The sequence below is a fragment of the Saccostrea cucullata genome, unplaced genomic scaffold, assembly GCF_032062105.1.
Source record: "Saccostrea cucullata isolate Sc308-1 unplaced genomic scaffold, CSIRO_AGI_Scuc_v1 ctg5139, whole genome shotgun sequence".
NCBI lineage: Eukaryota > Metazoa > Mollusca > Bivalvia > Ostreida > Ostreidae > Saccostrea > Saccostrea cuccullata.
Window position 1 is genome coordinate 29895 of NW_026939754.1, and position 23196 is coordinate 53090.

Genomic DNA, 23196 nt, shown 5'->3' on the forward strand with positions numbered 1-23196 from the left:
TGCTATACAATTAAGACAATGTAGAGTACACTACACACAAATCTACATTCGATGTTTTTATATTGTGAAATCATGCAGTTTCTTGATATTATGCAGTGTGAAAAATTTAGTAGGGTTGAGATCTTTACCTGTACAGATGTGTTCTGTGTTTGAACCAGGAGTTGAGGGTCTGGAAGCTGTAATGGGGCACCCTCTTGTGAATCACATGGTGGGCTATATTCTCAAATGTGTAAATGTTCAGCGTCACCTAAAATACACAGAACATCAAGTAAATGAAATGTCGAAAGACTTCAGAAGGTTCTGCTTTTGAAAATTGACATACATTTTTTTCTTCTCTCGTTTTACAGATTAATTGGGTTAAAATTCATATATTCAGACAAGTAATGAATTTCTACTGACCAAGACTCAAGATCAGCTGACCTATAGTGTATCTTATACTGAATACAAGACACACCCTCCCCCGTTCTACCCCTTCATCTCAAGTCAGACAAAACATGATGTCCCACCTAACTTTCTATGACCTTTCTCCCCCTTCCTTTCTTGTCACACAAAACATGACATCCCTTCTTCCTTTCTACCCCTTCCTCTCAGGTCAGACACACCACACCCTGTACACACCTCATGTCTTAGGATCCTCCACAGATTCAGGATGATACGTCCAGCGAGGTGGATCTCAGAGGAGTGGTCCGCTCCCCATTCATCACTCTCCGCCTTAAAACTGCTCTTCTTCTTCTCATCTTAACAAATCAAAGCGACTCATAAATGCATAAATTTAATATCTTACTTTCTAATATGTCTGGGGAAAAATATTTTTACTCTTGTAAATTTTCAATTTTTTAGTCATATGGAATATCAAAGTTGCCTGCTATAAAATCAGGATAATTGCAATCGAGATACAAGGTGAAAACACTCAAATCAACTTTGTTTCTATCTGTTTATGAATGTTTTTACTTACTGCCAATAATGAAATGTCAATTATCTTGTAGATACCTTTATTAGGAATATTAAGGAGATAATTCAGATTTGACATTCCATTAAATTCTAGAGGGTTAAGGGTATATTACCAGGTATCCTAGACATCTGAGCACACAGGTTCACATTGAGATGTGATATCTGATATTACCTGGTATCCTTGACATCTGAGCACACAGGTTCACATTGAGATGTGATATCTGATATTACCTGGTATCCTTGACATCTGAGCACACAGGTTCACATTGAGATGTGATATCTGATATTACCTGGTATCCTTGACATCTGAGCACACAGGTTCACATTGAGATGTGATATCTGATATTACCAGGTATCCTAGACATCTGAGCACACAGGTTCACATTGAGATGTGATATCTGATATTACCTGGTATCCTTGACATCTGAGCACACAGGTTAACACTGAGATGTGAGGCTCGCTGTAACAGGTAACCCCAGGACAACTTCTGAATCTCAAACCCGACCAGAATATCAGGGTCCCACCTAAAACAGAAAATAGAGAGTTTATAGTTATTGTAGATCTGCTTTTAGATTTTTGAAGAACAAATTGAATTGTAGATGTTCTAATTCAAGGTAATGAAGACCATTAAAAAATCCTCATCACATCATTTTGTATAGAAATGTTGCTAATAAATAGATTTTAAAGTAAGGTTATAAATTTACAATTCAGTTAGAAAGCTTATACTACATAAGAAATCTTAAAACACTAGAGAGCCACTTTTAGAGTTCAGTAAATCAATGAGTCAAGTAAATATATATCGCAAGAAAATTTTGAAATAAGATATAAAATAATTTTCATTTTGTAAAAGTACAAGTATTTACAAGTTTATAACTAATATTCTAGAGCAGGAGAACTCTTGATTTCTTACTTGGAGAACAACTTGAGGACTTCTTGAAACAGTTCCTCTTCATTTTCCACGTAAGTGACTTCTAAGTCTTCATTCACCCCGGATTTCTGCAGCACTGTGTCTTCTATCTCCGACGCCTTGGGGATCTTTCGCACTGGTTTGGGGGAGGGGCTTCGTGACCTTGACCTTTTCCCTTTCTGTGACGGAGCAGGGTGACTTGATGTGGAGGGTTGTGGGGAGGGGGCTCGCTGGTAGGAGGTTGAAGGTTGATCGGATGACCTGACCTTTGACCCTGTGTCATGCGACGTGGAGGGCTGTGGAGATGTGGGTTGGGTGACGGTTGATTTCTTACTATTTTTCGCGGCTTCCTGGCTTTCCTTGGACTTCCTGTCCACCAGAATGACCCCGGTGATGTCACACTTTTTGTCCTCCGCAGACACGTCATTGAAAATGTTGTAGAAGACGGCGAGGATGGGGTCAATCTCGGGGTCAGGCATCAGGTCACGTCGCGTCTCTGCGTGTAGCTCCAGACTCATCACTGTCAGGTTCTGTACCTGGAGAAATATACAGGTTATTATATAAGATATATACATGTGTGTGTGTTTATGTTTTTGTATGTAACCTTTCTTTCAGAACTTTCTATATTGTCACTGTAAAAAAAAACCTTTATGCCTTCTGGGCCCAAATTTGGGAAATAAAATTATCTTATCTATAGGACTCAGTCAGCACATATCGGTGTCAGTTCTTTATTATTCACTATCAGCCAAACTTCCAGACATATTTAAAACAATGTGGCATTTAGAATTCTAACCATTATAAATCAAAACACTATATTCATATTAATATGAGGCTTGGAATTTCTAGAAACGACAAATCTAAATCACTTTAAATTTTAAATCTCCCATTACAACCAAAATCTTATGCTTAAGTATCTTTTCAAATTTATACTTTACTTCTATAGAGTAGTTCCTGCAAACTGAAATAGAGGGAAGACATAAAAAAGTAGAAGGGCCCTAACAGGGGGTTGAGAGGAATACTGAAGAAGTTCGGGGATTACGTCATAATAAATGGTAAAATTTAGAGAGCCCTAGGCTTAGGGACAACCCTGCTTCAGTAATTCAAGGAGTAAAACTGCAGCAATTATTTCTTTTAATGACAAAATCCTCACCTCGTGAAGTGCTTTTGCATCTTGGAAGTTGTGCTGACTGACTTTAAATCCAAACGAGTTCTTTGGGGTGGGGCCATCGATCTGAGACACATTCCCTTTAGAGTTTGTGGGGGTAGCCATATCCTGATAAGTAAACAAAATTTGTTAATTCTGTAAACTTTTCAGTAACATATCATTCATTTCTCTGCTTTTATCATTTGATTAAGATAAACAAGTATCTGAAAACACGTTTGTTCTTATTACAGAAACAGATGCTCAGGTCACTTTGGACAATTACAAATTACAAGTGTCAGAGGTCAAGAGTTTTAAAATTGGTTTATTTTCAATATTGTTTAAAAATGAACTTTTGCTTTTCAATTGAATAGAAAAATGGAAGGAATGGATGATCTTTCTTACCCTCATTTCAGCTGAGGACATCAGTGATCGTCTAGGATCTCCTTTTTCTACCGACTGTTTCCTGGGTAATGTTACTCTACGTGGGGTCTGAAATTCTCCAGAAGTCTCTTCACTTAATCTAACTTTCTTGTCTGCATCTACATTGCCAGAGATTGGAGTCACATCGATTCCCTCTATCAGAGATTTTTGATCCCGTGAAGATACTGGGGTGCTATGTGAGGAGCCAATCAAATTTCTCCGTACTAAGTCACATGACTGCTTTTTTGGGAGTGTTGCAGACGACATCTGGCTAAGCCTCATTCTGGATGTCAGGGATTTTCCCAGCTGTTGAGAGTCCTTCCTTATTGATCTTATCGTTGTTTTGGGTGGGGAGGGGCTGATGACGTCCGCTCGTCTTCTGAATGAGGACATGGCCTGCTGGGGAGGGGAGGGACTGATTATATCCTCATCGTCAGAGTCCGGGGATTTAAACACTGAGTCCGATTCCCTCTCTTGACAAGCTGGTGGTGTACTTTCTAAACACATACTTGTTTCACCATTATGTTTCACTGGGGAAAAACTGTCATCATCAACATGAAATATTTCAGTTGTCTCATTAAAGCTAACTTCTCTGGTAAGAAACCTTTGTTTTGGAGTTTCATTAATGTTTATACCTAAATCCTCCACTTTCTGCTGATGTGGGGTTAGTGTCACTATCTTAGTAAATTCCACAGATTTCCCATTTTCCTGTGAATCACTGCATTCTTTTCCTTTCTCTCGGGAGTCACTCTCCTGACTTTTCCCAGACTTTTCCTTCGTCTTCTGTTGCCTGTATAGTTCTTTCTTCTCTAACCAGGATCTCACGCGGGCCGGGGATGGGGCCTGTTTACAGGGTACCATGGTAACCAGTCGGTCACCGAGCACCGAGCATCGCAGGGTGTGGTCTCTTGTGATAGAGTCCATGAGGGTTTGATTGTCTGACTGTGAGGGCATGATGCGGTCAGTGGCGGCCAGGATTTGTCTGATTGTGGACAGTCCCTCACAGGCCACCGTGCCCAAGTATTCCATCAACCCTGTCATCTACAGAATACATAAAACATGTAATACAAACACTGAAGTTGAATCCTCACATTTCAAAAGTTATGTCCCTTATGTCATCTTTGGGGAAAAACTCATAGAATCCTCACAGCAGTCTTGATAGTTTTCTGGTTTGTAACTTTTTCACCTGACTGGGAAAATTTAGTGCATCTTGTATAATGATTGCCCCAAGATGGAGCTACCCATATAATGAAAGAAAAAATTTAATCACTGTGGATTTATCGGAGCACGCCCAAATGTTTAGTACTGTAGCATAAAGAGGAGAAATGTCATTTCTTTTCCTTTTGGTTGACCCTGCAAAGGGACATAACTATTGCAAAGTGTGGATTATTAGTTAATGTACAATATTCATGTAATACATACACTATTGGTTAATGTACTATCTCATTCCCTGTAGATATATGCATTCAATGATAATTCATCTTGTTAAAATTTTGAAAAGGTTTATATTTTTTACAGAAATTGAGCTATTTACATTATAATTTTTTTTATGCACTGCACATCATTTAATTGCGAGTAAGAAAGAGAATACTAGTATAAATGAAACCATTCTGACAAATAAAGAAAATACTTGAATCTATTAACAAGAGGCCCAGGGGCCACAGCGCTCACCTGAGCACAACGGCTAGGAAAAAGCATATATCAGATCAGAAATGAAAGTTTACTGAGTTTGGAGAGGGGGGGGGCTTAAATCTTGACCCCCAGGGGGTCATGATTTGAACAAACTAGAATCTACACTACCTGAGGATGATTTCATATAAATTCACAATCATGGCTTTGAAGGAGATTTTAAAAGATTTCCCTATATATTCTTAAGACAAGAGGCCCTAGGGCCTTATAGGTCACCTGAGTATCATGTAACAACTTTCCAGCGATTGTATTTGGTTCGTGTTTTAATCCAAAAGCCATGAAATTCACAAATTTTGAAAGAGGCACCATTGCTTATCAAAGAGCAGATTTCAAAGCATTAATTCATTTTTAGTCAAAGTACCCCCATGGTACCCCTGACCCAGTGGCCCTGAATTTATCGATTTTGAAAGAGGCCCCTCTCTTCATTATAAGGCCAGCATTTTTTTTTATCTTTAGGTTTAGTTATGAACATAAGAATAAAAAAGTCCCGAAGGAGAAGGAAATAAAAAAAAAATTTTGATAAATCAATTATAACAATTAGTACATTCTTTTTTTAAGCTATTCTAATAGGCTCCTTACCACTGGACACATAATGCTTACAAATAGGAAAGTAGAACATTTAATTGCTTATTTCATCATCCGCCAGTTTGGGCCAGTTATATAAATTTTGTGATGTTGGTCAAAATATATTTTAAAAAATCAATTCTTTAAAAGTCTTTCAATATATCTTCATTTTTTTAATATGTGTTAGGTGAATGTGTAGACATTGTTCTAAAATTTACTTGATGCCTAAAATTATAATTCCTATCATAAAACAGACAGGGAGTATTGGGGAGTAGGGTGAACATTTTTTCAATTAAGTGTAAAATAATTTCTCTGGCTGATACAAATGATACTACATGCCTGTATATATTTGTATATTCTTGCCTTTTAATAGTTAATTTTTTTTTTATTTCTTCAGGTTATTGTTCATTTCTTCCTCAAATGGACTTAACTTCTCCCATAGTTTTATTCATTACATCTGATGCATAAGCAACCCTTATCTGAAGAATGATGCTTAGACTGTAAGCTATAACAGAGACCTAAACAATGTCGCTGGCAATATGCAATAGATACCACGTACGGGCAGTTTAAAACCTGGGGGAGGAAAATAATTTACAGACAGATATAGATACTTTTGAAACAAATACATAATTATCTCACCAGCAAGTCATTGTGCAACAAAGTCGTCAGCATTTTATTTGTCCTTTGAACGGGTGAAACGTTTTGAATGGCACTCGTATCGATGAATTTTACACTAAACCAAGCTAGCTTTATTTACCCGCCGTTTCATCTTAAAACCGGAAGTGCGAGTTCGTAAATTTGAAATCTCGATCCCGACTCATATTTGACCATCGGGGAAAAAATTTTTATTTTTTTTTCTGAAAATTCAAAACCTTGAGCGGAGGATTTGTACAACTGAAAATAAAATAAATCCTGGCCTTAAATATGTAATTAGATCATTAGCATATTAACCAGGAGCAAAGGATAAGATGTTCAAAGAATTCGTGCAATTCACTATATAATCATTAGAGCCCCACCCTAAAACAAGAACCCCTGACCCTGGGGCCATGAAATTCACAATTTTGGTAGAGGCACTCTTGCTCATCATAACTATGTACTTAGTTAGTTTATTTAATACCCAGGAGCAGATAGGAAGATTTTCAAAGAAATAATGTATTTTCACTATATAATCAATAGAGCCCCACCCTAACACCAGAACCCCTGACCCTGGGGCCATAAAATTCACAATTTTGGTAGAGGCACTCTTGCTCATCATTACTATGTACTTTGTTGGTTTACTTAATACCCAGGAGCAGAGAAGAAGATTTTCAAAGAAATAATGCATTTTCACTACCTACTTATTTAGCCCCGCCCTAGCACTAGAACCCCTGACCCCAGGGCCATGAATTTCACAATTTTGGTAGAGGACTCATTGCTGATTACAATCATGCAAACAGTTTGATTGCTTGATGTCCAGGAGTAAAGAAGAAGATTTTTAAAGATTGCATTAATTTTAGTGGTTTTGGCCCCACCCCTCAGGCCCCAGGGGGGCAAGGATCATGAAATTCACAATTTTTGTTCCCCTTCACCCATAGATGCTTTGTGCCAAATTTGGTTGAAATTGGTTAAGTGGTTGCAGAGAAGAAGCTGAAAATGTTCAAATGTTAACGCACGACGAACGACGCACGACGAACGACGACGGACGAAAACAGATAGCAATAGGTCACCTGAGTTTACTCAGGTGACCTAAAAAAATTTGATCGGCCATTTTGGCCCCACCCTACCCCCGGGGGTCATGATTTGAACAAACTTGAATCTACACTACCTGAGGATGATTCCACACGAGTTTCATCTTTCCTGGCCCAGTGGTTATTGAGAAGAAGATTTTTTTAAAATGCCATTAATTTTTCTCTAATTCATAATTATCTCCCCTTGGAAAAGGGCGTGGCCCTTCATTTGAACAAACTTGAATCCCCTTCACCCAAGGATACTTTGTGGCAAGTTTGATCGAAATTGGCCCAGTGGTTCTTGAGGAGAAGATGAAAATGTGAAAAGTTTACGACGACGACAACAGACAATCGACAAATTTTGATCAGAAAAGCTCACTTGAGTTCGGCTCAGGTGAGCTAACAAGAGGCCCACGGGCCTTATAGGTCACCTGAGCATCATGCAACAACTTTCAGATGATTGAATTTGTTTCATGTTTTAAGCTAGATGCTTAGGCATTCACAATTTTGGAAGAGGCACTCTTGCTCAACATAACTATGTACTTAGTTAGTTTATTTAAAACCTATGAGCAGAGAAGAAGATTTTCAAAGATTTAATGCATTTTCACTATATAATCAATAGAGCCCCGCCCTAACACCAGAACCTCTGACCCTGGGGCCATAAAATTCACAATTTTGGTAGAGGCACTCTTGCTCATTATAACTATGTACTTAGTTAGTTTATTTAAAACCTAGGAGCAGAGAAGATTTTCAAAGATTTAATGCATTTTCACTATAATCAATAGAGCCCCGCCCTAACACCAGAACCCCAGACCCTGGGGCCATGAATTTCAGAATTTTGGTAGAGGCACTCTTGCTCATCATAATTATTTACTGAATTAGTGTATTTAATACGTAGGAGCAGAGAAGAAGATTTTCAAAGATTTAATGCATTTTCAATAAATAATCAATATAGAGCCCCACCCTAACACCAGAACCCCTGACCCTGGGGCCATAAAATTCACAATTTATGAAGATACACTCTTGCTCATCATAACTATGTGCTTAATTAGTTTATTTAATACTCAGGAACAGAGAAGAAGATTTTCAAAGAAATAATGCATTTTCACTATATAATCAATAGAGCCCCGCCCTAACACCAGAACCCCAGACCCTGGGGCCATAAAATTCATAAATTTGGTAGAGCCACTCTTGCTCATCATAACTATGAACTTAATTTGTTTATTTAATACCCAGGAGCAGAGAAGAAGATTTTTAAAGACTTACTGCATTTTCACTATATAATCAATAGAGCCCCGCCCTAACACCAGAACCCCTGACCCTGGGGCCATGAATTTCACAATTTTGGTAGAGGACTCAATGCTGATTACAATCATACCAACAGTTTGACTGCTTGATGTCCGGGAGTAAAGAAGAAGATTTTTAAAGATTGCACTATTTTTAGTGGTTTTTGCCCCCTCCCCCAGGCCCCAGGGGAGCGGGGACCACCAAATTCACAATTTTTGTTCCCCTTCACCCATAGATGCTATATGCCAAATTTGGTTGAAATTGGTTCAGTGGTTTCAGAGAAGAAGCTAAAAATGTTTAAATGTTAACGCACGACGCACGACGGACGACGACGGACAAAAACGGATAGCAATAGGTCACCTGAGTTTACTCAGGTGACCTAAAAATTCTAAAATTAAGTAATTATTTTCCTTATGAATTAGTCATTAAGTTGTTAAACTAATGTCAAACAAGATAGAAAAAGAGGTTTTCAAAAAGCAAACTAAAGAAAAAATACAAAAAAATGTTTAGTACAGAGTAAAATATTTTTAATATGTAATATAGAAAGATCTATGCAAAATAACATTACACTAAAGTCCTAGTTTAAAGGGAAAAACTAATAATGCAATGATGTGTGCAAGAAAATGACTGAATGTGAGGAAGAAAAAATCATTTAAGTCCCAAAAAGAATTAAAAGTGCTCACCCTATTGGACTGTAGAGTTAGGATTCTCCCACCCACCTCCCTACAACACACATAAAATGCCTTTATATAATTATATTTTATACACTGTACCTTACCAATATGGATTCAAGTTCAAGATAAATATCAAATTATCTATTTTTTATAAATTGAATAATTTTTACTTTTATAAACCTACAAAAAAATTTCCTATTTTGACACACCAAGTATTTTATGTCTTGTTAAAATTAAATTATTTTTCATACGCTTTTAAAAAAAATATATATAGTTTTAATTTAAAAATATTTGTTGACAAGAAAAGGGGATATAATTCTTGCTTCAAATAAAAAAAAAGAAGAAGCCTGTAACATTTAATTTTGATTTGCACTTACCTTGGTTTTTCGGGTACGTCATCAGCGTTGCTACAGAAGGCCTCCTGGTGAATGACGGTGTGAAGTCCGTACTGCCCTGCCGTCTCCTCCACCCTCAGTCTAGTGGGCGGGGCTTCCCTTGGTCTCAGGACTCTCCTCCTGGGCGGTGACAACGATCGGAACATTTTCTGTCCGTGCCCCTGTGGAGGAGATGGTCTCCTTTTCCTGGTTATCTTCTCCTGGTTTCTATGACACCCGTCCGGTTGCTGGGTACCTCGGTCGATACTAGACTGATCCTCCACCTGAGTTTCCCCGGTCCCTGGCTTTGGCAGACTTTTCTCTTCGGTCCCTTTCATTGTTCTGTGGTTAGCCATGGACATGATGATTTCTGATCCATTAACTACTGGCATTCTCTCTTCATTCTGTTCTGATTCACGAACTTCCAGCAAATCAGGAGTTCCACTTTCTTCGGAATCCATAAATTGGTCGTTTCTGACAAGGTTGGGTGGACTTTTGGAATCCTCCTTGGTATATTTCCCGTACTTTTGAATGATTGGGGGGCCCAGGTCTGGGGGGGAGAAGCTCTCGTTGTCACTGACCACAGGGACATTCTCCTTCCCAGAGCAGATGGTCCTAAAGCAGTACCGCTTTATCTCTCGCTCTGTTAAAGGCTGTAACTTCACAACTGCCTTACGTTTGAAATGTAAAGGTCCAATTTTAGATCCTCTGGGATATGTACCTTTATTTGTCACATTGAATACCAGTTCTGTTGTTAATTTCTCTGGAATAAAACCCTTACATTGATCCTCATTAGTTCTGGTCTGTAAATCTGTCTGGGATGAGGATTTCAATGAAATACGGTCAGCATTAACACAAAGCTCCTGAGATGACCCCTCATTCTGTTTCTTTCTGAATTCCACATTTTGAACTTGAACATCTCTGTCCTTTACTTCCTCTGCATCTCTTTTAAGCTCATCTGCCTTGTTAAAACAGCATTCATTTTCTGTTCTTTCTTCAACAATTTGATTGCTTAAGTCCAAGTCACTTAAACTCAGAGAGGAGACTTTCTTTACAGGGGATACATTAACACTCACCAACTGTGATGACTTGATTGGTGAATAAACTGGTGACCTGCTCTCCTCATCAGACATCAAAGCTTGGTGTAGATCATTAAACACGTTAGTTTTCTCTGGTGAGGAATCAATGTCTCCGAGATCTGTCGGGCTGTAGGGTCGGGGAGGGGACTTTTCTAGTTCCTCGGGGGGTGGGGGTGAATAAAGAGACATAGTATACAGGGCGTCGTCATACTTAGTTCTGTAGTCATCAGTCGCGTCGCAGTAAGATGGAGCCACGTCCATCAGATTAGCCAGGGTGGCCTGATGCAGCACAGACAGACTCGTCATCAGTTTACCTGAGTGAGATCGAGATCGTCTCTTCCTGGCCCTGTAACTCGCTCCGTTAAAGGCTGTATGAATTTTACGACTCTTGCTTAACTTTTTCTTCTTCTTGACATATTTAGTAGTAGTTTTGGCTGGCCTGCTGTTTACAGAGTTTTCTTCACAACTGTCTTTCCCATCGTCCATTTCATCATTATCATCATCATTATCGTCAATATCATTGTCTATAAATATCACAGAATCATGAGACGTCCAGTCACTGTTTATCACGGGCTGTAGATCTAGACCAGGCGTTTCCCCCTCGTCCTCCGAGCTGCTTATCTCGATCACGTCATCGTTTGGTCGGCTTCTTCTTAACAGGGACAAGCGGCTTTTTCTCGGCTGAAAATAAGTGGAATCTTTGGATGAATCATCAGAAACTATATTTCCAAAAAATTTTGAGTCTTGTAAGGATTTAAATTTTTCGAAGATATTGTCACAAAACAATTCATGAGCGGCCATCTCTGGCGCTTGAACAGTTTTGTTCTGACTTAATCCATTTTTCTGAAAGAGTGAGTTAAATGAGAAATCTTGAGATAATTTGACTACAGTTCCATTTGATATATTTAATTTTTTTAGCTGAACTGTCATTTTTTTATGACCTTTGAACTTTCCTGTTACTAAGTAATCCACACCTGGTATTTCCTGTTTCCTCTTTCTTTCTCTACGGTCAATTCGAACAGATTTCCTCGTTTTTTCATTATCAGACTCACTCAATTTCTTGTTTTTTGATTTTTCCACCTTTGCTTGCTTTCTGCAGCTACTGTCACTAGAAGACCTTGACCTTGTCATATGACCTTCAAATTGTGAGGTTTTTCTGCTGTCCTCTGACTCAGGGAGTCTTTTGTTGTCCGAAGCAGGCAGCATATTTTCTAGGTCTGAGCTCTTGTTACTTGGGGGACCACTTTCCGCACTGGATTCCTGTGAGGGAGACTGAACACATTTCTCATTCGTTTTCTGAGCTGTTGGGTTATTTTCCACACTTGATTCCAGTGACAGAGATTGGAAACCTTTATCATTCGTTTTTTGAGCTGTAGGATTTTTCTCCACAGTTAAATCTTGTGAGGGAGAGTGAACACATTTCTCATTTGAATTCTGAGCTGTAGGGTTTTTCTCCACAGTTAAATCCTGAGGAGGAGACTGATCACATTTCTCATTTGTTTCCTTATTCTCAACAAAAGAAAAATTAAGACTGTCTTTTGCTGTATCAGTCTGCCTGTTTTCACTAGGATTAGCTTCATTCAAGTCCACCAAGGAGGAATCTTCTGCATTTCCCACATTTTTCTGTGATAAAGTTGATTGACTTTCATTTTTTCTATCACTAGAAAGATCTGGCATTGAATCTGACTTTTTGTGCAATGTTGATGACTGCTCTGAACATTTCCCACTATCAGTTTTGTCCTCCATTTCTGCTGCTGCCTGGACAGACAGCTGGGAATCTGATGAGGACTGAGATTCTGTTAAGTCTATGATGTTTGTTTGTGGTGAGGCACATACCTTCACCTGGAACGTTTCCACTTCATTATTTCCACAGTAACCACTCAGCTCTCCTTCCTTGTCTAAATCTTCATCTGGATCTTTCTGAGAATCCATCTCTTCTAGATCTAACTGACTGTCCATCTCCTCTTTTCCTGAATCTTTCAAGTTATCTAAATCTTTCTGAATATTCACATCCTCTGGATTTTTCTGATTATCCACCTCTTCTCTCTCTGAATCGTTATCTGGATCTTTCTGACAATCCTCTCTCTCTGATGTGGAGGTGTCTGTGTCCTCGGAGCTGCTCTTGATTCGCGGATCGAGGACGTCGGAATCAAACAGCCTGTAGGTCTCTCCCGGTGGCTGAGGCCTTATGGGACTTCTACCAGTGATCGGTGTCCGGGATTGAACCGGAGTGTTCGAACCATCCGAGGCTTCTGTCAGGCTCACATCCTTTAGAACAGGATCAGGTAACTCCTCCTTATCTGGATCAATCACCAGGGGGAGCTTTTTATGAAGCTTTAGCAGCTTTTTCTTTCGTGCAGCTTTACTCACAGAGACTTTTAGCTGACTGGGTCCATGTCCGTTCTTCCTGTACTTCTCGTCCACAGGTACTGGCATGTCAGTGGCCTGCTGGAGGTATTTAAAGAACTGGTCCTGATACATCCCTCCCTTCTGTTTGGGCTGATCCTCTCTCCCACCCTGTGTCTGGATGATGCTTGGACTCGGCTGATCTGGTTCCTGTCCTACTTTCAGTTCCTCTTCCTCGCAGCCTGTGGTCATGGGTTGATAGTCCTCCTCAGACGACAGAGAGCTGAAGGCCTTGTCAATGATGGAAGCCAGGGTGATTTTTTGTATGGGTTGGGGCCCATAAGTCTTGTCATCTACACACCAAAGATCTGAGAAAGTTCTTTCTCTTTCAGCCACCAGTTTTGTGGCTCCTTTTGACTTGGCCACTTCTACTCTCAGTTCTTCATAACTTGGGTATTTCTTACTCCTATCCACAGTAGGCACAGTGTTTCTCCTTTGAAGAGGCTTTTTAAGGACCTTAGACTTTACTTTACTTTGTTCAGTGGGTTTCACTTTTTCCAATTCCTTGTCTGAAAGCTTCTTCAGTTTTACCACTTCCCTTCCAATTTTCAACAAACTGTATCTACGGGCATCCATAGGATGCATACGAACAATCTTAACTCCTTCCCTGGGTGGACGGTGTTTCAGCTGAATGTAATTAACTTTCTTGTAGACCGGGGCTGGGACAGTGAAGGAGTAGGTATACTTAGAGGGCTGTAGTGGAATAGCAGGGACTGGTATCTTCCGAGGTCGGCCTCGCTTTCTCTTCACAGCCTCCACAACTTTCTGAGGAGCGGGTGTGCTGAAGGATCGCACCAAGGAAGGCCTGTTGACTGACTTCTGCTTCAGGGACTTTGTGAACTCTGTCCTATTGCTACTGGAACTTGAGGTAGACATTGTTCTCGCTCGAGCTGAGAACTCTGCGTTTGAGACAGGAGCGGCCACTGGATTACTAGACATAGACAAAGCCCTGTCTCTGCTCACTCCATCCGAGTTAACAACAGGGCAGTTACCTGGGACACTCGACAATGAAGGTCTGTTACTGATCATCACCTCAGCACCAGGGGTAGGAACGTGACTAGCAGTATTCGACATGGATCTGCCTGAACATTCAACATAAGGCATGGAATGGTGACTGATGGAGTCAGACAATGACAAAGTTCTTTCTCTGCCAGGAGTGACCATGCCAGGCATTGGAGTATATCCACCAACACTAGGGGTGGAAAATCTCCTGGGTGGAGTTTCTTTTGCAGACAATGAATTCTTTTTCCGGGACTCTGTTTCCACTTTACTCCTGATGAGTTCAGACACATTTGTGGGTTTTCTGATGGGGATTTCACTCTCATTAGTCCTCTCTACATCACCCTCTGTGTCTGGAGACTCCAATAAACCAATATTCTTTTGAATGTAACTCTGAAGTTCAGCTTCTGAGCATGAGTATGGTTTGCCGTCGGTCGCGATCTGACGGACGTCATGACCAAACTGAGTCTTCTGGGAAACGTTTGTCACCAAGTCCTGCAGACTGAAGAGTGAACCTTGAGGATTTAATGTCCCTCTCTGTGGCCATTTATCACTCTCTGGAGTTTTCTCTCTAAACGGAGATAAATAATGTGTTAAGCTAGAATTTGCCATCTGTGGTTGGCCTGCAGCCTGGCTAGATGAGGGTAAAGATGAATTATAAACTCCTTTTGGTGTTGGATGGATAAAATTTGTTTCTGGAGGTGAAATTTTGGCAACAGCTGTAGTCTGCTGCACTGAACTACCAACAGAAAGTTTCAGAATGTTTGTGTCACCAGAGGAATGGAATGCTGATTTTGAGGACAAGTTTTTGGAGGGAGTACTTGGAGCCTTAGATCCGGGTTCAGACTTTATGTTGTCACTTTCGTTTGTCATGAGGAGTTTCTCCAGGAGATTCCCGCCCCCAGGGATGGGACCCCGGGGCTGGAATGAGGTTGACCTCTCTAACACACTTCCTAGTGAGCTCCCCCCACTGGATTCCTTTTTCACAGTGGCAGAACTAATCACAGATTTTGGCGAAGATTTTCTACCAGGCTTTTTCTTTGTATTGCTTCCTGCAGAGCTGTCCTCCGATTTTTTCTTTGGACCTCTTCTTTTAGGAGTTTTAGGAGAATTACCCTCAGAAGTATTGCTGAAGCCAACATTGGGGTGATTATTATAATGAGTCACAGATTCACTCCAGTTAGTACTGTTAAAGCTGTTCTGAGAATCAATGAACTGGCCGTTAGATTGAGATCCCGGGTATGAATGTGATGAATATGAATTCTGAGAACTTTCACTGCCCTGTAATTTTGGCAAATACTGAGGAATTGATCCTGTTGAATAATCTGGGTGAGATCTTGGAAACTGTGATGTCACAGATAATGAACCACTAGAGGTATTCATGTTTGGCTGCACCCCGCTGGGGGCCCCATTGTATGCTCCACTCCCACCTGACGATGCGTACTGTGTCTGACTGAGATCACTACTTTCACCCCCTACATGTCTTTGATTACCAGGGAGTCTATTGGCACTATTAGAAACAGAACTCACATTCTTCACTGAAGTGAAATCACTTTGAGCACTGAAATTTCTGTTTGATAACACGCTGCTTTGAGATTGTGTAGAGCTATTCATTGGACTAGTTTGTGAATGATATGTTGAATGGGAACTAGAACAATTGTTTGGGTCAACTGGCTGAGAGAATCCTCCTTGCTGAGAAAACCCACTGAATTCTGGGTAATTCCCTTGAGAGGCCCCTCCCTGAGAACTTTGGAAAATTTGGTTGCCAGGTTGACTATAGTGAACTCCCAAAGGTTGATTTCCACCCTGGACATTCATGTTTATTTGGCTATTTTGAGACACCCCCATTGGAGTGGAGGTCATACCCTGCTGGTTTGGAGAGAACTGACTCAGCTGTCCTTGTGAAGAATTCAGGTCAGGCCCCCCTTGAGTACTGAAGTTTGGCTGACTCGGAGAATAAAACATCTGGTCAGTTGATTTTTGTGATAGTTGTCCATTACCACCACTACCCTGAGAAAGTGTGCCATCAGAATCACTCAATCCTCCGAACTCAGAGAAGTTCCACAGATTATTGGATAAAGTTTCGTCATTCATAAGAGCACTGAAGGAATCTCTGGACTCCATGACTGGGGGTTGGAAGCTCTGACCTTGACTCATGTTCTGAGGATTGAGAGAAGCATTGATATTCGGAGAGAGAGAATTAACACTTCCATGGGATGAATGTAAACTATCCCGGGAATTTCCAAGCTGAAAACCATGAGGTGACTGTAAACTTCCCTGGGAATTTACTTGCTGAAAACTCTGTGGTGACTGTAAACTGCCTTGAGAATTTCCAGGCAGTAAATTATGTGGCGATTGTAAATTTTCACGAGAGTTTCCAGGTTGTATATTTTGTGGTGACTGCAGAGTTCTTTGAGAATTTCCCAGCTGTAAACTGTGTGGGGATGATAAATTCTCCTGGGAATTTCCATGCTGTAAGCGATGTGGTGATTGTAAGCCATGCGGTGAATGTAAACCATGCGGTGACTGAATCCCATGCGGTGACTGAATTCCTTGTGGTGACTGAATCCCATGAGGTGAATGCACACCGCCCTGTGTTGCCTGTATTCCCGGTGAAGTCTGCATGTTGTGAGAAGATGAAAGTGTTGGCACTCCTTGTTGTGGCTGCCCTTGAGATGAAGTTAGTCCCTGTTGTGAGCGACCTTGAGGAGAGGTCGGCCCATAACCTCCCTGCTGTTGGTGACCTTGAGGTAAGGCCAATCCTTGTCCTTGACCTAGCTGAAGGTGGGATTGCTGAGTATTCCCATTCGGGGAGTTCATCATGTTCCAGTTCATCTGCTGATCCCAGCCCTGCCCTCCATAATCTGGTGTGGGATTACCACCACTATAGGTAGACTGCTGATTCCACATATTGTTGTAGTTGTAATTCCCATAATCCATGCCATAACCTTGACCTTGGTAGGGGTACTGGTTGCCATTAGAGAACTGATTATCGTTAGGTCTGTACATGTTCTGGGTCGGGTTGTTGTAGCCAGGAACAAAGGAGGTGGTCTGCTGAGCCTGCCTGGGAGCCGAGGATTTGTCAAACCCTGATATCACTGGACCTGTGGCTCCAAGTCTCTTCTTCTTGCTTTTTTTAGCTGAAGTGAAAAAAAAAATCATAAGCAATGATAAAGTTTAATAGGAACTTCAAAAGTCTAAAGCTGCAACATATTACACATCATCGTATAAATTTACTATACGGTGAGGGTACTTTAAACTCCTCATTTTTCGCGAGTACTTATTATCACGAAATAGCTCTTTAACGTCAAATCACGAGAATAGTTATTCATGAATGAACGATTGATCGGGAGAATTTACGTGAAATTTAGCACTATCAAAATAAAAGCGACTAACTTAATTTTGCTTTTAATGCTTCTCGCGAAATTACGCGATAATTCATTCCTCGCTAATAATTAGGAATCTACACATACTTAAACAAGAGGATGACAGTAAAGAGTAAGTTTACCTGTCGGTGGTTTTTCATCGTTGGCCCCATCATACTGGGGAATCTTTAGATCCTCCTCCTCATCACTAACGGCAACAGCCTGGGAGTCGTTCCATGTCGTGTCAAGGCCCTCCAGGTCAAAGTTCAACTCCTCTCCTTTACTGAATGAAACAAATGAATTTAAAAAATTTCTAGATGTATGCCAAATTGAAATAAATTGAAGACAGGAGCACACTTAAACTCTTGTAATAGAACTAATACCGATATCATGTCTGTCTACATCATAGTTACCTTTACTTTTTATAAGAGATATCTCATAACTGGCGTTTTTACCCCATACTCAATTACATGTATTCTCATTTAGCAAATATCGATCATAATCAGTGAAATAAAATTAACTACAACAGACTGAGAGTATTCCTTACTTTTCCTTGGCCTCGTTGCCCTGACTCCCATCGTTTCCCTGACTGCCGTCCTCCCAGACAATCTGTGACATCTCCAGGGTCTCGGCTTCGTCTTTCTCCGCCGTCTCATCGTCGGGGACGACAGGGGCCTCCAGCAGGATGCTGTCCTTCTCCTCTAGAATAGTCACCTGACCAGCGGCCGCCTGAGACGCTGGGGGAGAACCATCCTCCGCCAGAGACGCCAGTAATGCTGCCAGGGACCGATCCTGGGGCTCATCTGTAACCAAGAACCAAACAAGAATAAGTAGAGAGAGTGGAATGAAGTGTATGTGGGATTTGTGTGTGTGTGTGTGTGTTTGTGTGTGTGTGGGGAGGGGGGCTCCTACCTGACTGCTGTGACAGAGGTGTGGCTGAGAAGCTCTGACTCATAGACACAATTCTCTGTATAGAGTCCATGTTGACAATGGCAGTTCTTCCTTCTTCCTCTTCCTCATCCAGTATAACAGTGCTCTGGGAGGCCTCAAAGTCTTCTGGAACAAGAAAAGCACTTAGATGAGCTATACACATCTAAAAGAAAAAATCTAAAAGAATTTATAACATTTGCTTGGAGTTAATGCTTGGAATTTAAAACATGACTGTCTTGACTCAGTGAAAACTCTTTTAATAACCGTTCCATCCTACAGAGTATTAATTTCATTTGAGTCATAAAATTATATCTGGGTCCTTAGTTTTGATGTTTCTCTCAGTTACTCTATTTGTTCCTACCTTCCTGCTGGGAGGAATGGAAGTCCACACTGGAGGCAGACTGAGTGGGCGGAGCTTCCTCCTGAGAGGACTCAGACATGGAATCCGGTTGGCTGTCACTATGGAAACATGTAAATGAAGGTATTTTACTGGCTACTCTGTCAACAATTTTTTTTTTTAACACTATTTTTTTGCTGATGTTGATAGTTTGGGGAGCATAACAAATTGTACTTACACATAAGGAAGCTGACTGAGAACAATTTCCCTGAAGCGGTCAGAAAGAGCCTGGTCACTCTCACTGATCTCCACTGACCCTCGATCTGTAACACACACCACACACAATAAGTAAGGCTTCCAATTAATGAGAAGTAATATCAAAAGAAATTAATGTACAAATCTATTCAATACAAGAAAAATTCTACTACACAAAGAATTTCCATAGAAAGACAAATCTTTTATTAGTTTTAATACATAACAATTAAAATAAAATCTCCTTCACAACAAGAAGTCATGGTTAGTTCTAATGCCATGTGACCCTGTATTGTATTTAAGCTGTGACCTTGAATTTACCGGTAACCTCTGGCCCTCTCTCTGATACTTACCCATTGGTTTTCCCAGAGTAGCAGGAGGAAAAAACATTAGTCACCTAAGGACTTTATATGAACTGTTTATTGATAATATGACCTATGTCATTAACTTTTGACATTGACCCTCTGACCCTGTGTATAACTTTTTAACTATACATGTAATTGTGCAACCTTTGACACTTTCCCTGTGGCACTGTTTTTAACCTTTGACACTTACCCTGTGAGGCTGGAGGAGTGATCTGGGATGACTGACCCTGGTTTCGTTTTCTTTGTCTCTCATCTTCCCACAGAGCGGCCAGACCAGGATTGTTTCCAACGTTTGCTAAAAATGTAGAAAGGATTAATGCTGATAAAATATAGGGAGATAACAATATTTTTTGCATACAGTTAAACATGGTAACATTTCTCTACCACAGATAATCACGACCTCTTTCTTTTTTATTTGCAATTGATCATACAACTTGTTATAGTATTATTTGCAGTAGATTATTCCACGATGACTAGTTACTTGTGAGGTGAGTATCCCTCCCCACCAAGATATTGAGTGGTTCTTGTGATTACCATTAATATTCTGTTTATTGTGATAAATGATAAATTTAACTGATTACGAGTGAAAAGTTTTTTCAAGTTCTTCACTACCACTGATAGGGACAGATAGGTCTTTACAATTATTTTGAGAGGATAAGCATGATGACACATAAGTTTCTAGAAGCTTTGCTTACCGTCCACTTCCAGTCTGTTAATGATGTCAGCGGCCACCACGTCTACCTCAAGTTCACATGTACTCTGTCTGACCACCTCATTCCCCAAGTACAGGTCACTGAAACAGTGAAAATTACAACACATATGTACTGTATAAAACAAGATTAACAGATTAGGCTAGTATCAATTTATTCCACCTTTAATATTAAAATGGATTAGTATTAATATTTACAGCACTCTGTATGTCAAATGGAAAATTCAGAAGTCACAAGATGATGACCTTTCTTTCAGAGCTTTGGTTGGTTGTTTGGTTTACCTTGTGATTGTGTCCTGGTTCCAGATTGGCTGGGACTGTAAGGAGGCGTTACTAAGCCAGTCCTGGAGTGATCCATCAAGTGAAGAAGGGGAAGACAGGTCAGGCCCACGGTTCTCCACACAAACTTCAGGATTTGCATTTTCTGTTAAGATTTATAAACACAGTTAATTGCATGTCAAAGAGGTTAATGTTATTGGCAATTCCTGCACAGTTGGAATCACCAGACTTTTTAGAGGTAGTGAAGGAAGAATTATAAAAAGGTATATTAAATAAGCCTGTCTGTAGCAAAAATTACATAGAATTTAGTAACAAGCAGTTTGGGTAATTTGTTACTATGCTATAGACCCAGTATTTGTTCATTTGCTGTTGTTGTTTTGTTTTTGTTCTTAAATCTGTATAAATGTTTTAAAACAAGTTTAACAGATACTTACCGTCCTGGTTCCTTCTCCTGAATTTGACAGCTGCCACGTTCAACATATTCATTCCATAAAGATTGTAGTCTATAAACATCTACAAAGGTGAAGGTCAAGTTAATCATCAACTCACTAGTAATGGAGCATCATGTAAGTATGACCTGACTGTATCTATAATCTCACTATAATACTGCTACATGTAAGTATGACCTGACTGCATCCATAACCTCACTATAATACTGCTACATGTAAGTATGACCTGACTGCATCCATAACCTCACTATAATACTGCTACATGTAAGTATGACCTGACTGCATCTATAATCTCACTATAATACTGCTACATGTAAGTATGACCTGACTGTATCTATAATCTCACTATAATACTGCTACATGTAAGTATGACCTGACTGTATCTATAACCTCACTATAATACTGCTACATGTAAGTATGACCTGACTGTATCCATAATCTCACTATAATACTGCTACATGTAAGTATGACCTGACTGTATCCATAATCTCACTATAATACTGCTACATGTAAGTATGACCTGACTGTATCCATAATCTCACTATAATATTGCTACATGTAAGTATGACCTGACTGTATCCATAATCTCACTATAATACTGCTACATGTAAGTATGACCTGACTGTATCTATAACCTCACTATAATACTGCTACATGTAAGTATGACCTGACTGTATCTAGTGCTGTGCGATATTACCGGTTAACCGGTGTATCCCGATTTTTTTCTTCACAATACGTATCACGGTATTTTTTTGTGAATACCGGTTCGGGTTCGATATGCTATAAATTGTTATAAAAAGAGTTATTTGCCCTTTACAAGGTAAAATATGGCGGCAAGCGACGTGAAGTGTGATCAGAAACGAGAGACATATCTCTGTCAGAAACGAAAAGACAACTGTTACATGAAACCTCTTCATGTTAAAGCCGAATCTGCATATTACAACTTGATTCGTCAAGTTGTGCCATAAAAAACTTAGCTTGCCACTTAGGCAGTTGCAATATCACGAGAATACATGTAATAGTTTGTGTTTTCATTTGACATTGATACAAAATTTATTAAAAAAAATTATATATTGTGATATATTGCAATACAAAATATAATATTGCAATATATCGCGATACAATTTTTCAGTCGCGATACCCAGCTCTAACTGTATCTATAACCTCACTATAATACTGCTACATGTAAGTATGACCTGACTGTATCTATAAACTCACTATAATACTGCTACATGTAAGTATGACCTGACTGTATCTATAACCTCACTATAATACTGCTACATGTAAGTATGACCTGACTGTATCTATAACCTCACTATAATACTGCTACATGTAAGTATGACCTGACTGTATCTATAAACTCACTATAATACTGCTACATGTAAGTATGACCTGACTGTATCTATAACCTCACTATAATACTGCTACATGTAAGTATGACCTGACTGGATCTATAATCTCACTATAATACTGCTACATGTAAGTATGACCTGACTGTATCTATAATCTCACTATAATACTGCTACATGTAAGTATGACCTGACTGTATCTATAATCTCACTATAATACTGCTACATGTAAGTATGACCTGACTGTATCTATAATCTCACTATAATATTGCTACATGTAAGTATGACCTGACTGTATCCATAATCTCACTATAATACTGCTACATGTAAGTATGACCTGACTGTATCTATAATCTCACTATAATATTGCTACATGTAAGTATGACCTGACTGGATCTATAATCTCACTATAATATTGCTACATGTAAGTATGACCTGACTGGATCCATAATCTCACTATAATACTGCTACATGTAAGTATGACCTGACTGTATCTATAACCTCACTATAATACTGCTACATGTAAGTATGACCTGACTGGATCCATAATCTCACTATAATACTGCTACATGTAAGTATGACCTGACTGTATCTATAACCTCACTATAATATTGCTACATGTAAGTATGACCTGACTGTATCTATAATCTCACTATAATACTGCTACATGTAAGTATGACCTGACTGTATCTATAACCTCACTATAATATTGCTACATGTAAGTATGACCTGACTGTATCTATAACCTCACTATAATATTGCTACATGTAAGTATGACCTGACTGTATCTATAATCTCACTATAATATTGCTACATGTAAGTATGACCTGACTGGATCCATAATCTCACTATAATACTGCTACATGTAAGTATGACCTGACTGTATCTATAACCTCACTATAATATTGCTACATGTAAGTATGACCTGACTGGATCCATAATCTCACTATAATACTGCTAC

At 39.6% G+C, this 23196-nt stretch overlaps 1 protein-coding gene across 2 annotated transcripts in view; it reads right to left on the bottom strand.

Moving 5' to 3' along the window:
- Positions 1 to 23196, bottom strand: part of LOC134253878 (uncharacterized) — a 48725-nt gene that overhangs the window by 6634 nt on the left and 18895 nt on the right. For both annotated transcript variants that reach the window (XM_062736463.1, XM_062736462.1), the window contains exons 6-22: positions 20872 to 20950; positions 20441 to 20582; positions 20145 to 20242; positions 19640 to 19744; positions 19071 to 19155; positions 18857 to 18954; positions 18478 to 18621; positions 18113 to 18368; positions 17709 to 17848; positions 9720 to 17340; positions 9352 to 9391; positions 3405 to 4463; positions 3009 to 3131; positions 1862 to 2394; positions 1360 to 1475; positions 619 to 737; positions 129 to 247 (exon numbers count right to left, since the gene is read on the bottom strand). In XM_062736463.1, coding sequence (XP_062592447.1) covers positions 129 to 247; positions 619 to 737; positions 1360 to 1475; positions 1862 to 2394; positions 3009 to 3131; positions 3405 to 4463; positions 9352 to 9391; positions 9720 to 17340; positions 17709 to 17848; positions 18113 to 18368; positions 18478 to 18621; positions 18857 to 18954; positions 19071 to 19155; positions 19640 to 19744; positions 20145 to 20242; positions 20441 to 20582; positions 20872 to 20950 — 10877 coding nt within the window. The remainder of the gene's footprint in view (positions 1 to 128; positions 248 to 618; positions 738 to 1359; positions 1476 to 1861; positions 2395 to 3008; positions 3132 to 3404; positions 4464 to 9351; positions 9392 to 9719; positions 17341 to 17708; positions 17849 to 18112; positions 18369 to 18477; positions 18622 to 18856; positions 18955 to 19070; positions 19156 to 19639; positions 19745 to 20144; positions 20243 to 20440; positions 20583 to 20871; positions 20951 to 23196) is intronic.